Source organism: Oncorhynchus kisutch, linkage group LG29 (genome assembly GCF_002021735.2).
Source record: "Oncorhynchus kisutch isolate 150728-3 linkage group LG29, Okis_V2, whole genome shotgun sequence".
In the NCBI taxonomy this organism is placed as follows: Eukaryota; Metazoa; Chordata; class Actinopteri; order Salmoniformes; family Salmonidae; genus Oncorhynchus; species Oncorhynchus kisutch.
Window position 1 is genome coordinate 27,270,142 of NC_034202.2, and position 15,516 is coordinate 27,285,657.

A 15,516-nucleotide genomic window follows, 5' to 3' on the forward strand; every position below is an offset into this window, starting at 1 on the left:
GTTAACCAGCAATTATTTGATATTGATATTTAAAAAACGGCTGCATTGGGCCTTTAATGGGCCGACAGAGAGGGAGGAGAGGAAATATTTGATGCTCTGCTTATCTTTTGTCTCTTTCTCTGGTGCACTACTCCGGTGCACTACTCCGTGATACAGCTCCGTGATACAGCTCTGTGATACATGTTGTTAGTTAGATCAGGAGTCACACTCCCTGCACTCCACCACCTACACACTCTGTAACGTGTTTGTAAAAGTTATATTATTGACCCAAATCACAACTTGACCCAACTTGACCCAACACTGCCTTTGAATTGATTGAGCAGCCTAGCAGCTATGGCCCACTGTATGGAGCTTGATAATATACAGTAGGTCCGGCTGGATTTCCCTCAGTAATGCGAATGCTAATGCTAATGATGCAACTAGAATTATAAACCCTAATCCTGGCACTCCAGGTCAAAAGACTATAGGTGGGGTGCGGCAGTGGTCTAGGGCACTGCATCGCAGTGCTAGCTGTGACTCTGGGTTCGCACCCAGGCTCTGTCGCAGCCGGCCACAACCAGGAGGTCCGTGGGGCAATGCACAATTGGCCTAACGTCGTCCGGGTTAGGGAGGGTTTGGCCGGTAGGGATATCCTTGTCTCATCGCGCACTAGCGACTCCTGTGGCGAACCGGGCGCAGTGCACGCTAACCAGGTCGCCAGGTGCACGGTGTTTCCTCCGACACATTGGTGTGGCTGGCTTCCGGGTTGGATGCGCGCTGTGTTAAGAAGCAGTGCGGCTTGGTTGGGTTGTGTTTCGGAGGATGCATGGCTTTCGTTGTAGCAATGAGACAAGATAGTAACTACTAACAATTGGATACCACGAAATTGGGGAGAAAAGGGGGTCAAATTCAACAAAAAGAAAACTATAGGTGGCAGTTAGATCAGGTACAGTGCATTTGGAAACTATTCAGACCCCTTGACTTTTTCCACATTTTGTTATGTTACAGCCTTATTCTAACATTGCTTAAATAGTTTTTTTCCCTCATCAATCTACACACAATACCCCATAATGACAAAACAAAAACAGAATTTATACAAAATAAAAACTGAAATATCACATTTACTCAGGACTTTGTTGAAGCACCTTTTGCAGCGATTACAGTCTTGAGTCTTCTTGGGTATGACTCTCAGGCTTGGCACACCTGTATTTGGGGAGTTTCTCCCATTCTTCTCTGCAGATCCTCTCAAGCTCAGGTTGGATGGGGAGCGTTACGGCACCACTATTTCAAGGTCTCTCCAGAGATGTTCGATCGGGTTCAAGTCTGGGCACTGGCTGGGCCCCTCAAGGATATTCAGAGACTTGTCCCGAAGCCACTCCTGTGTTGTCTTGGCTGTGTGCTTAGGGTTGTTGTCCTGTTGGAAGGTGAACCTTCGCCCCAGTCTGAGGTCCTGAGCGCTCTGGAGCAGGTTTTCTTCAAGGATCTCTCTGTACTTTGCTCCATTCATCTTTCTCTCTGTTTCCCACTGAAAAACTTCCCCACAGCATGATGCTGCCACCACCATGCTTCACCGAAGGGATGGTGCCAGATTTCCTCCAGACTTCAATATTGGTTTCATCAGTCCAGAGAATCTTGTTTCACACAGTCTGAGAGTCTTTAGGTGTATTTTGGCAAACTCCAAGCGGGCTGTCATGTTCCTTTTACTTGAATTTTATGTTTTTGCACCTAAAATGGTTAATGCATCATTCATTTCATGGTCAAAATGAAAATGCAAGCTAAGTGTTGACCAAGGCTTCCACTCTTTTACAGTCTAATTTACTGAGTAGTGGCTTCCGCCTGGCCGCTTGATTGGTAGAGTGGCCTTTATGGTAGAACAGCTCTAGGAAGTGTCTTGGTGGTTCCAAACTTCTTACATTTAAGAGTTATGGAGGCAACTGTGTTCCTGGGGACCTTCAATGCTGGAGACATTTTTTGGTACTCTTACACAGATCTGTGCCTCGACACAATCCTGTTTCGGAGCTCTACGGACAATTCCTTCGAGCTCATGGCTTGGTTTTTGCTCTGACATGCACTGTCAACTGTGGGACCTTATATAGACAGCTGTGTGTCTTTCCAAATCATGTCCAATCAATTGAATTTACCACAGGTGGACTCCAAGTTGTAGAAACATCTCAAGGATGATCAATGAAACCGGATGCAACTGAGCTCAATTTTGAGTATCATAGTCAAGGGTCTGAATACTTATGTAAATAAGTTATTTATATTTATTACTTGTAAGACATTTGCAAAAATTTCTAAAAACTTGTTTTCGCTTTGACATTATGGGATAATAAAAAAATAAAAACAATTTAGAATAAGGCTGTACGTAACAAAATGTGGAAAAAGTCAAGGGGTCTGAATACTTTCCGAAGGCACTGTACATTTGTAATTTACGTAAAATATAGTTCCTGTACTTCCTCAGTCTTAGATAGTCTCTCTGTAGCAGAGACATCAACATGTTACTAGACACTCTTATCGAGAGCGACTTACAGGAGTAATTAGGGTTAAGTGCCTTACTCAATGACTCATCAACAGACTTTTTACCTAGTAGGCTCAGGGATTCAAACCAGCGACCTTTTGGTTGCTGGTCCAACACTCTTAACCACTAGGCTACTTTTCGCTCACGGCAACGTGTTTCTGCTGCTGCCCCTGAAGGCCAATTCAGCTCAGCCAGCATGACGCAGAATGAATGCAAGTGGATGTCAGACAGACAGACATCACACAGACAGACAGACATCAGAGAGACGTCAACTGCGTGACAGCAATTCAGTGCTGAATGAATGTGTGCATGTGGGCAATGCATGTGTTTGTTTTTTTAAGTGTCACAAGATAAATAGAGATTTTTATACTGTTTTATATCATAAGATACAGTACATACGTACGTTGATGAACAGTATATCACATGAACATTGTGTAGGAGGTGTGAGTTGCTACTGTACTTTTAGGGCATTCTGCTTCCTCCCACACTCCAGACAGTAGGTCTTTAATCTCTCCACAGAACCAGAAAATCCGATTTTCAAAAAGTGAAAAGAGAGGAAACCTTTTGGCTGGTGTGTGGTCCCTCAAAATGACTTGGTATGTCAGCCTTTCATTAAGCATTAAGGCGCCTCAGCTCCACTGAATATTATTCAATAAGACTCACTGCTACTACAAGACGTCTTGTTTGTCTCATTTCAATTTACCAGTAACGGCTCTTGCAGTTTGATGTCTCTGGAGAAGCATTTTACTCCAAACCTGCTGTCAAGCAAAGGATCTATTCAAAAACCTGGGTTTACATCCCCTTATATAATGTTAAGATTATAATTCAATTAGCAGATCACCATAATAGCATTGTGTCACCAAGATGGCATAGCAGTCAGACGTCTTTTGTCCTCGTCTTGTCGTGTCCCGTATATATATATATATATATTTACAACTTTCTTTGCATACCTTTTTATATATATTTTTTATTTTCCATAAACTCATCTTCAAAACACTCTCCTGCAACCCGCCTCACCAATTTATATTTAAAAAAAAGAATGTATTATTTACCTCAAATCTGTAATCCTCCATATGAGCTAACCAGAAGCTAACTAGGAGCTAGCCAGAAGCTAGCCAGAAGCTAACCAGAAGCTAGCCAGAAGCTAGCCTGAAGCTAACCAGAAGCTAATCAGAAGCAAGCCAGAAGCTAGTAAGCTTCTTTACTGGCTAATCGGTTGTATTCAGCTAACCACGGTTTGTGGTCATCAGCTATCCTTTAGCTCGAAAATCTATCGGCAGTTTTGTACGGCGCGGCTCAGACCGGAACATACCAGACCTATTTTTCTCTCCATGTCCCTTGGATTTCAACCGCAAGCTCTGGACATTTATACCTGGATCTCGCAGCTAGCTAGCTGCTATCCGTGTGACTATCGGCTTACGTCGATTCCGGAGCAAACATCAATTACTCCGGAGCTAGCCAGCTGAAGAGTTCCATCATTCACTCCTGGGCTACAATCTCCTCCGTCGCGACGTTACCTGAACGCCCATCTGCGGTCCGCTTATCTTTTTTTTTGCGAATTGGATTGATCCCCTCTACCACACGGAACCCCACTAATCCTGCCGACGGAAACGCACGAGGTGGCTAAAAACAGACCTCCATCGTATGCTAGCTTGCTACCGATGGTCCGGCTAGCTGTCTGAATCGCCGTGACCCCAACCAACCTCACTAATCACTGGACCTTTTTGATCACTCGACTAAGCATGCCTCTCCTTAATGTCAATATGCCTTGTCCATGGCTGTTCTGGTTAGTGTTTATTGGCTTATTTCACTGTAGAGCCTCTAGTCCTGCCCACTATACCTTATTCAACCTATTAGTTCCACCACCCACACATGTGATGACATCTCCTGGTTTCAATTATGTTTCTACAGACAATATCTCTCTCATCATCACTCAATACCTAGGTTTACCTCCACTGTATTCACATCCTACCATACCTTTGTCTGTACATTATACCTTGAAGCTATTTTATCGCCCCCAGAAACCTCCTTTAACTCTCTGTTCCAGACGTTCTAGAAGACCAATTCTCATTGCTTTTAGCCGTGCCCTTATCCTACTCCTCCTCTTTTCCTCTGGTGATGTAGAGGTGAATCCAGGCCCTGCAGTGCCTAGCTCCATTCCAATTCCCCATGCGCTCTCTTTTGATGACTTCTGTAACCGTAATAGCCTTGGTTTCTACTGCAAAGATAGCCTGCAGAGTTCTGTCCTACTATCCAGGTCTGTACCCAAACAATTTGAACTTCTACTTTTAAAAATCCACCTCTCTAAAAACAAGTCTCTCACCGTTGCCGCCTGCTATAGACCACCCTCTGCCTCCAGCTGTGCTCTGGACACCATATGTGAACTTATTGCCCCCCATCTATCTTCAGAGCTCGTGCTGCTAGGCGACCTAAACTGGACCATGCTTAACACCCCAGCTATCCTAAAATCTAAACTTGATGCCCTCAATCTCACACAAATTATCAATGAACCTACCAGGTACCTCCCCAAAGCCGTAAACACGGGCACCCTCGTAGATATCATCCTAACCAACTTCTAAATACATCTCTGCTGTCTTCAACCAAGATCTCAGCGATCACTGCCTCATTGCCTGCATCCGTAATGGGTCAACTGTCAAATGACCTCCACTCATCACTGTCAAACGCTCCCTGAAACACTTCAGCGAGTATGCCTTTCTAATCGACCTGGCCGGGGTATCCTGGAAGGATATTGATCTCATCCCGTCAGTAGAGGATGCCTGTTTTTTTTGTTTTTTTTAAATGCCTCCTAACCATCTTAAATAAGCATGCCCCATTCAAGAAATGTAGAACCAGGAACATATATAGCCCTTGGTTGTCCCCAGACCTGACTGCCCTTAACCAACACAAAAACATCCTATGGCGTTCTGCATTAGCATTGAACAGCCCCCGTGATATGCAGCTTTTCAGGGAAGCTAGAAACCATTACACACAGGCAGTTAGAAAAAAGAAAAGCTTTTTCAAGCAGAAATATGCTTCCCGCAACACTAACTCGAAAAAGTTCTGGGACAATGTAAAGTCCATGGAGAATAAGAACACCTCCTCCCAGCTGCCCACTGCACTGAAGATAGGAAACACTGTCACCACTGATAAATCCACTAAAATTGAGAATTTCAATAAGCATTTTTCTACGGCTGGCCATGCTTTCCACCTGGCTACCCCTACCCCAGTCAACAGCACTGCACCCCCCACAGCAACTCGCCCAAGCCTTCCCCATTTCTCCTTCTCCCAAATCCAGTCAGCTGATGTTCTGAAAGAGCTGCAAAATCTGGACCCCTACAAATTAGCCGGGCTAGACAATCTGGACCCTTTCTTTCTAAAATTATCTGCCGAAATTGTTGCCACCCCTATTACTAGCCTGTTCAACCTCTCTTTCGTGTCGTCTGAGATTCCCAAAGATTGTAAAGCAGCTGCGGTCATCCCCCTCTTCAAAGGGGGGACACTCTTGACCCACACTGCTACAGACCTATATCTATCCTACCCTGCCTTTCTAAGGTCTTCAAAAGCCAAGTCAACAAACAGATTACCGACCATTTCAAATCTCACTATACCCTCTCTGCTATGCAATCTGGTTTCAGAGCTGGTCATGGGTGCACCTCAGCCACGCTCAAGGTCCTAAACGATATCTTAAAAGTCATTGATAAAAAACATTACTGTGCAGCCGTATTCATTGATCTGGCCAAGGCTTTCGACTCTGTCAATCACCACATCCTCATCGGCAGACTCGACAGCCTTGGATTCTCAAATGATTGCCTCGCCTGGTTCACCAACTACTTCCCTGATAGAGTTCAGTGTGTCAAATCGGAGGGTCTGCTGTCCGGACCTCCGGCAGTCTCTATAGGGGTGCCATAGGGTTCAATTCTTGGACCGACTCTCTTCTGTGTATACATCAATGATGTCGCTCTTGCTGCTGGTGAGTCTCTGATCCACCTCTACGCAGACGACACCATTCTGTATACTTCTGGCCATTCTTTGGACACTGTGTTAACAACCCTCCAGGCAAGCTTCAATGCCATACAACTCTCCTTCCGTGGCCTCCAATTGCTCTTAAATACAAGTAAAACTAAATGCATGCTCTTCAACCGATCGCTGCCTGCACCTGCCCGCCTGTCCAACATCACTACTCTAGACGGCTCTGACTTAGAATACGTGGACAACTACAAATACCTAGCTGTCTGGTTAGACTGTAAACTCTCCTTCCAGACCCACATCAAACATCTCCAATCCAAAGTTCAATCTAGAATTGGCTTCCTATTTCGCAACAAAGCATCCTTCACTCATGCTGCCAAACATACCCTTGTAAAACTGACCATCCTACCAGTCCTCGACTTCGGCGATGTCATTTACAAAATAGCCTCCAATACCCTACTCAACAAATTGGATGCAGTCTATCACAGTGCCATCCATTTTGTCACCAAAGCCCCATATACTACCCACCATTGCGACCTGTAAGCTCTCGTTGGCTGGCCCTCGCTTCATACTCGTCGCACTGGCTCCATGTCATCTACAAGACCCTGCTAGGTAAAGTCCCCCCTTATCTCAGCCCGCTGGTCACCATAGCATCACCCACCTGTAGCACGCGCTCCAGCAGGTATATCTCTCTGGTCACCCCCAAAACCAATTATTTCTTTGGTCGCCTCTCCTTCCAGTTCTCTGCTGCCAATGACTGGAACGAACTACAAAAATCTCTGAAACTGGAAACACTTATCTCCCTCACTAGCTTTAAGCACCAGCTGTCAGAGCAGCTCACAGATTACTGCACCTGTACATAGCCCACCTATAATTTAGCCCAAACAACTACCTCTTTCCCTACTGAATTTATTTTATTTTATTTATTTATTTTGCTCCTTTGCACCCCATTATTTTTATTTCTACTTTGCACATTCTTCCACTGCAAATCTACCATTCCAGTGTTTTACTTGCTATATTGTATTTACTTTGCCACCATGGCCTTTTTTTTGCCTTTACCTCCCTTATCTCACCTCATTTGCTCACATCGTATATAGACTTGTTTCTACTGTATTATTGACTGTATGTTTGTTTTACTCCATGTGTAACTCTGTGTCGTTGTATGTGTCAAACTGCTTTGCTTTATCTTGGCCAGGTCGCAATTGTAAATGAGAACTTGTTCTCAACTTGCCTACCTGGTTAAATAAAGGAGAAATAAAAGAAAAATAAGTCTTTATGACTGAAAAATGAATGTGCCAATCAAACTGTGACCAACAACAGTCAGTTCAAACCTTCATTTCAAAACTGTGAGCCAGCAGCATTTTCCAGGTCAGTCAGTACCATCAAAGGGTTCTGGCAACACTGAGGAAGAAATATCACTGCTCTACTTAAAGAAACATTTGGAGGAGTACCGAGGGATTCACAAAAGACAATACAATAACAATCTTTATGAACAAAACCCCTACTGTCTGCACCAAATAAATAGAATCCACCCATTAGGTCATAATTGACTTGAATGGGGAGGCTTGTTCTATGGATCCTACTTCTACTGTCTCCACCATATAGACTGTTAAAAAATATTTAAAGCGGGGTGTTGGGAGATAGGCAAGTCACTTACCCCTGGCAGATAGCTTCTTGGTGTTGATGATCTTAGCAGCATACTCTTGGCCTGAGAGGACCTTCAGGCACCGCCGCACCACTGAAAAAGCTCCCCTGGGAAGCGCAGGAGACAAAAATGCATATTGAACTGCATAGTTATAGTAAATATTCATTTTGATTTCCAAAAATTGAATGTAATGTTTTCATACTAAAATGGTTAATGCATCATTCATTTCATGACCAAAATGAAACTACAAGCTAAGTGTTGACCAAGTGTTGACAGTCTATTTTGAAAAATAAATAGCTTAAATCCATTCCCTAACAATAGCACAGTGAGCATCTTTTAGGAAAAAGTGTCAAATACTGTGATTGATATCTGATCTGGTGTTTTGCAATTGCGCATGAAACACTTCTGAGTAGTACAGTAAGACATATTTAAAGAACAGCTCCTGATCCTTGATAGATTGGTCACGAGTCTCTTGTGAACAGATGCACGTCACATAAATGTCAGTAGCGTCTGTCGACAGACTGTGGGAAGCCTTGACTAACGAGGAGTTTGTTCAGGTACGCTGATTTTTTTCCGTCGCTGGACAGGTGCTCGCATCTTTAGAAGGTGATTTTTGGCCCTTCTAAAGACTTGCCTGAAACTGGCTGAGAGATTACGTTCAGAGGGGTGAAGACTTCACTAGTCTGGTTAGTATAGATGGTGTTAGTCTAGATAGAAAATATTATTTTCTAACCCATCTCCCCCAGAGTTTAATCAAGCATCTGATGCAATAATGCAATATTTTTGTTCTGGGTTTTCCGAGACTAGTTTACTCGGCATTGTGATTGAGAACATTGCCATGCAGGCATACACATCACTGACGATCTGAAATGGTCCGCCCACAAGACAGTGTGGTCAACCTCAGGAGGCTGAAGACATTCGGCTTGGCCCCTAAGACCCTCACAAACTTTTACAGATGCACAATTGAGAGCATCCTGACGGGCTGTATCACCACCTGGTACGTCAGATGCACCGGGAGCAACAGCAAGGCTCTCCAGAGGGTGGTGCGGGTATACCCAACGCATCACCAGGGGCAAACTGCCTGCCGTCCAGGACACCAACAGCACCCGATGTCACATGAAGTGCAAAAAGATCATCACGTACAACAACCACTCGAGCCACGGCCTGTTCGAGCCACGGTCTGTTCGAGCCACGGTCTGTCCGAGCCACGGTCTGTCCGAGCCACGGTCTGTCCGAGCCACGGTCTGTTCACTGCTCACTTTAATAATGGAACACTAAATCAAATCTAACCGACAATGCAGTTAAATATATATATATGGATAAGAAATAAAAATAACAAGTCATTAAAGAGCAGCAGTAAAATAACAATAGCGAGACTATATAAAGGGGGGTACCGGTACAGAGTCAATCTGCGGGGGCACCGTTTAGCACTGGTAATATGTATATGTGGGTAGAGTTATTAAAGTGGCTATGCATAGATGATAACAATAGAGAGTAGCAGCAGTGTAAAAGAGGGGGGGGGGCAATACAAATAGTCTGGGTAGCCATTTGATTAGGGGTTCAGGAGTCTTATGGCTTGGGCGTAGAAGCTGTTTAGAAGCCTCTTGGACCTAGACTTAGCGCTCCGGTACCGCTTGCCCTGCGGTAGCAGAGAGAACAATCTATGACTAGGGTGGCTGGAGTCTTTGACCATTTTTAGGGCCTTCCTCTGACACCGCATGGTATAGAGGTCCTGAATGGCAGGGAGCTTGGCCCCAGTGATGTACTGGGCCGTTCGCATTAACCTCTGTAGTGCCTTGCGGTCGGAGGCCGAGCAGTTGCCATACCAGGCAGTGATGCAACCAGTCAGGATGCTCTCGATGGTGCAGCTGTAGAACGTTTTGAGGATCTGGGGACCCATGCCAAATCTTTTCAGTCTCCTAAGGGAGGGCAAAGCGGGATTTCATAGGAGGGCAAAGCGGGTTTTCTTATAAGCTGCCGGGTTAGTTGAAAGCGGAAGCTCTAGCCTTTAGTTAAGTGCGGATGTTGCCTGTAATCCATGGCTTCTGGTTGGGGTATGTACACATGGTCACTGTGGGGACAACGTCATCGATGCACTTATGATGAAGCAGATGACTGATGTGGTGTACTCCTCAATGCCATCGGAGGAATCCCGGAACATATTCAGTCATAACAGTCCTGTAGCTTAGCATCTGCTTCATCTGACCACTTTTTTATTGATCTCGTCACTGTTGCTTCCTGCTTAAATCTTTGCTTGTAAGCAGGATCAGGAGGATAGAATTATGGTCAGATTTGCCAAATGGAGGGCGAGAGAGAGCTTTGTTTGCGTATCTGTGTGTGGAGTACAGGTGGTCCAGAGTTTTTTTCCCTTTGGTTGCACATTTAACATGCTGAAAGAAATTTGGTAAAAACGGATTTAAGTTTCCCTGCATAAAAGTCCCCTGCTTCTAGGAGCACCGCCTCTGGGTGAGCGTTTTCTTGTTTGATTATGGCAGAATACAGCTCATTCAATGCTGTCTTAGTGACAGACTCTGACTGTGGTGCTATGTAAATAGCTACAAAAAATACAGATGAAAACTATTTAGGTAGATAGTGTGGTCTACAGCTTTAATAATTTTTATTATGGCTTTACTCATGTCATATATACTGTATTCTATTCTACTGTATTATAGTCAATGCCACTCGGACACTGCTCGTCCAAATATTAATATATTTCTTAATTCCATTTTCTTTGTTTTAGATGTGTGTGTATTGTTGTGAATTGTTAGATACTGCTGCACTGTTGGAGCTTGGAACACAAGCATTTTGCTACACCCGCAATAACATCTGCTAAATATGTGTATGTGATCAATGCGATTTGATTTGATTTGATGCCTGAACACCATATTTCAAACTAAACACAGAGACATGAGGTCAGTGCTAGCCCAAGCTTCTGTTCCAAACCAAACCTGCCGCCTCTTTCATTCAACAGTTGAGTTATTGCGCTAGGAATTACTTGTGAGTCTTGAAATGACACATGAACTTGATTGTGTGCTGCTCAATGGGTTCAGATTGGACTTCTCCCTGGTCACTGTATCATCGTGCATCATGTATCTCCTCAGTGCTACTGTCAGTACTCATCAGTGAAAAAAGACAAGGCCGTAGTTGAAAAGATTCTCATAATCTGCCAGTGCCTTAATAATTATTGTCACTGTCTTAACAGATCTCTGTTCTGATCCTAAATGTCAGCTCTGGTCATTCATCAGACATGTTGTGAGCTCAGTACAACCATCAACTGTGGGAGAAAAGCATTCGAAAAAATATGACATTATGAAATGTGTCCATGTCAAACTATTGGATTGCCACCCCCAAAATTAAATTATGTAAGCGGTTTTGGCTGCTTGACGTGTGTGTGTGTGTGTGTGTGTGTGTGTGTGTGTGTGTGTGTGTGTGTGTGTGTGTGTGTGTGTGTGTGTGTGTGTGTGTGTGTGTGTGTGTGTGTGTGTGTGTGTGTGTGAGAGAGAGAGAGAGAGAAGCTGTGAGAGTGGGGGCCAGTGGGGTTCTGGATACCCTTACTCTAGATGTGTCACAACTCTCAGATGGTTGAGCATTATGTGTTTCTCAGCATACATACTGCATTCAGCCAGGTTCCTCAGCATACATACAGCATTCAGCCAGGTTCCTCAGCATACATACTATACAGCCAGGTTCCTCAGCATACATACTATACAGCCAGGTTCCTCAGCATACATACTATACAGCCAGGTTCCTCAGCATACATACTATACATCCAGGTTCCTCTGCATACATACTATACAGCCAGGTTCCTCAGCATACATACTGCAGACAGCCAGGTTCCTCTGCATGCATACTATACAGCCAGGTTCCTCTGCATACATACTATACAGCCAGGTTCCTCTGCATACATACTATACAGCCAGGTTCCTCTGCATACATACTATACAGCCAGGTTCCTCTGCATACATACTATACAGCCAGGTTCCTCTGCATACATACTATACAGCCAGGTTCCTCTGCATACATACTATACAGCCAGGTTCCTCTGCATACATACTATACAGCCAGGTTCCTCTGCATACATACTATACAGCCAGGTTCCTCTGCATACATACTATACAGCCAGGTTCCTCTGCATGCATACTATACAGCCAGGTTCCTCTGCATACATACTATACAGCCAGGTTCCTCTGCATACATACTATACAGCCAGGTTCCTCTGCATACATACTATACAGCCAGGTTCCTCTGCATACATACTATACAGCCAGGTTCCTCTGCATACATACTATAAAGCCAGGTTCCTCTGCATACATACTATACAGCCAGGTTCCTCTGCATACATACTATACAGCCAGGTTCCTCTGCATACATACTATACAGCCAGGTTCCTCTGCATACATACTATACAGCCAGGTTCCTCAGCATACATACTATACAGCCAGGTTCCTCAGCATACATACTATACATCCAGGTTCCTCTGCATACATACTATACAGCCAGGTTCCTCAGCATACATACTGCAGACAGCCAGGTTCCTCTGCATGCATACTATACAGCCAGGTTCCTCTGCATACATACTATACAGCCAGGTTCCTCTGCATACATACTATACAGCCAGGTTCCTCTGCATACATACTATACAGCCAGGTTCCTCTGCATACATACTATACAGCCAGGTTCCTCTGCATACATACTATACAGCCAGGTTCCTCTGCATACATACTATACAGCCAGGTTCCTCTGCATACATACTATACAGCCAGGTTCCTCTGCATACATACTATACAGCCAGGTTCCTCTGCATACATACTATACAGCCAGGTTCCTCTGCATGCATACTATACAGCCAGGTTCCTCTGCATACATACTATACAGCCAGGTTCCTCTGCATACATACTATACAGCCAGGTTCCTCTGCATACATACTATACAGCCAGGTTCCTCTGCATACATACTATACAGCCAGGTTCCTCTGCATACATACTATAAAGCCAGGTTCCTCTGCATACATACTATACAGCCAGGTTCCTCTGCATACATACTATACAGCCAGGTTCCTCTGCATACATACTATACAGCCAGGTTCCTCTGCATACATACTATACAGCCAGGTTCCTCTGCATACATACTATACAGCCAGGTTCCTCTGCATACATACTATACAGCCAGGTTCCTCTGCATACATACTATACAGCCAGGTTCCTCTGCATACATACTATACAGCCAGGTTCCTCTGCATACACAACATACTGCATACAACCAGATACAGCATAATGCTATAAACAAGGGGTTCGATGAAGCACCATCAAGCATTTCACGTTGCACCATCAAACATGTAATGTAGCACCATCAAGTATTTTATGTAACACCATCAAATATTTCTATCCAACATACTTTAAAATGTTAAACTCCTAGACCCCTGAGGACTTTTTCAAATTGTGAACTAACAATAAACAGGTACTTTGGTCCTTTGTAGCTCAGTTTGTAGAGCGTTGTGCTTGTAATGCCAGTGTAGCAGGTTTGATTCCCAGGACCACCCATATCTAAAATGTATCCACGCATAAAAGCGTCTGCTAAATTGCATATTATATATTAACAGAATGTATATATAGTAAGCTAATTCAATATGTCCTCTTTTCCATTTATGTAGATTGGTGGAGAACCATTCAATATTATTTTACCTGGTGTGAAATATTTGATAACTGTCAGACAATCAAAATAATTGAGCTGTCAAGTTACCAGAAGATATTGGAAAAGAAGGACAGTGTGTGTTTTGTGTGGGCAGGCATGTGTGTGTTTTGTGTGAATGTATGTGTGTGTTTTGTGTATGTGTGTGTATGTGTGTTACCACCTAGAGGATGAATGTGAACCACCGAGCACCGATATCAAATATTAAAGTCGAGTTTTCTCGCTTTATTCCACCAGGCTGAATCTCTGTCTCGACCTAGGGTCCAATATGACATTGAGAGACATCCTCCAGCTTCCTGTGTGAAGAGGTAGCCACTTACGGCAGATCAGTTATGTCTTCTAAGTGATGGTACTACTCTCTCAAAATGCACTCCATTTAGGAAAATGTTATGAGACTCAAGACTCCTGAAATAATTATCAGACGAGAAATCTCAGAAATAAGTTGGCACTCCCACCTGTTAATTCCCACCTGATCCCACCTGTTAATTCCCACCTGATCCCACCTGTTCATTCACACCTGATCATTCTCTTTACTCTTCCCTTCTCTCATCTAAGTTATATTTCCTCAGCTAAAACACCTTTCCGGTCTCCTGCCATAAAGGGATTTCTTTAGAAGAGTAATGTTATTCAGTTCTGCCACCAAATATTTCATCAATACTCCCTCACTTGCTGTGAACAAATGCCTCTGACTCATACTGAACAAAGAGGTAATCTTTCATTGTCACACAGGCCCCAAATGCAATGCCAAATACCCCTTTGTATGAGTAAAAAAAATAAAAAAATGTCTTGTGGAACTTACTTGCCCAGTTCCTCAAACATCTGGAATTCCTCAGTGAAGCGGGTGCAGATGGTAGTGGTCATGATCTGAGGTGGAGGGTTTCAGCTGGACCTTTAGTCGAGTGCTTTTTGGAGCGGAAGCAATTGGAAGCGATAGATAGAGGATGGTTGGAAGCCTTGATGAGAGCCAAGCTTCTCTATCACTATCCTGATCTACGGAGTGGAAGTGAAGGGGGGCAATGCTGGCTGTCAGTTTTGCTCCAACATTTTGCCCGCCCGCTTCGCCTGGTTCCTCCAATCGCAGCTCTGCCTGCACTCCTGAATACACAGCCCCATTGCCATGGCAACTGCATCCCCCTCCTCTCCAAACGCACACTTCACAGGCAGACAGGCAGGCAGACAGGCAGACAGACAGACAGGCAGACAGGCAGACAGGCAGGCAGACAGACAGGCAGACAGACAGACAGACAGGCAGACAGGCAGACAGACAGACAGGCAGGCAGGCAGGCAGGCAGGCAGGCAGGCAGGCAGGCAGGCAGGCAGGCAGGCAGACAGACAGACAGACAGACAGACAGACAGACAGACAGACAGACAGACAGACAGACAGACAGACGAGGAGGCAGCTTAACACGGTGGAGTTCAAACAGTGCACACATATGGACAAGCACATACATGAGCACAAAGACGTAAACATATGTGCATACACACATACTTAGCAAAGTGAAAGATTAAATATACATCCACTTCAATCCACTAATATAACTAATCAAGCAACCAAGCAAGCCCCAAAGACATTAAAATAGCAGTCATTTAACTTTTGATTAAGGAATCACTAATATCTCTAATTTCTTCGGTCTGAAAATATTTCTCTGATGTACTATTATGTTATTATTATGAAAATAACACACCAACCAACTGTAGGCCCTCACAATGAAGGTTAAGT

At 44.1% G+C, this 15,516-nt stretch overlaps 1 protein-coding gene across 8 annotated transcripts in view; it reads right to left on the reverse strand.

Moving 5' to 3' along the window:
• camk2a (calcium/calmodulin-dependent protein kinase II alpha) overlaps positions 1–14,811 on the reverse strand; it is a 96,896-nt gene extending 82,085 nt beyond the window's left edge. For 5 of the 8 annotated variants that reach the window (XM_031809320.1, XM_031809315.1, XM_031809317.1 and 2 more), the window contains exons 1-2: positions 14,596–14,811; positions 8,121–8,215 (exon numbers count right to left, since the gene is read on the reverse strand). In XM_031809320.1, coding sequence (XP_031665180.1) covers positions 8,121–8,215; positions 14,596–14,657 — 157 coding nt within the window. In that variant the 5' untranslated portion in view covers positions 14,658–14,811. The remainder of the gene's footprint in view (positions 1–8,120; positions 8,216–14,595) is intronic. The other 3 variants (XM_031809322.1, XM_031809321.1, XM_031809316.1) reach the window with 2 other exon arrangements.
• Positions 14,812–15,516: the final 705 nt, after the last annotated feature.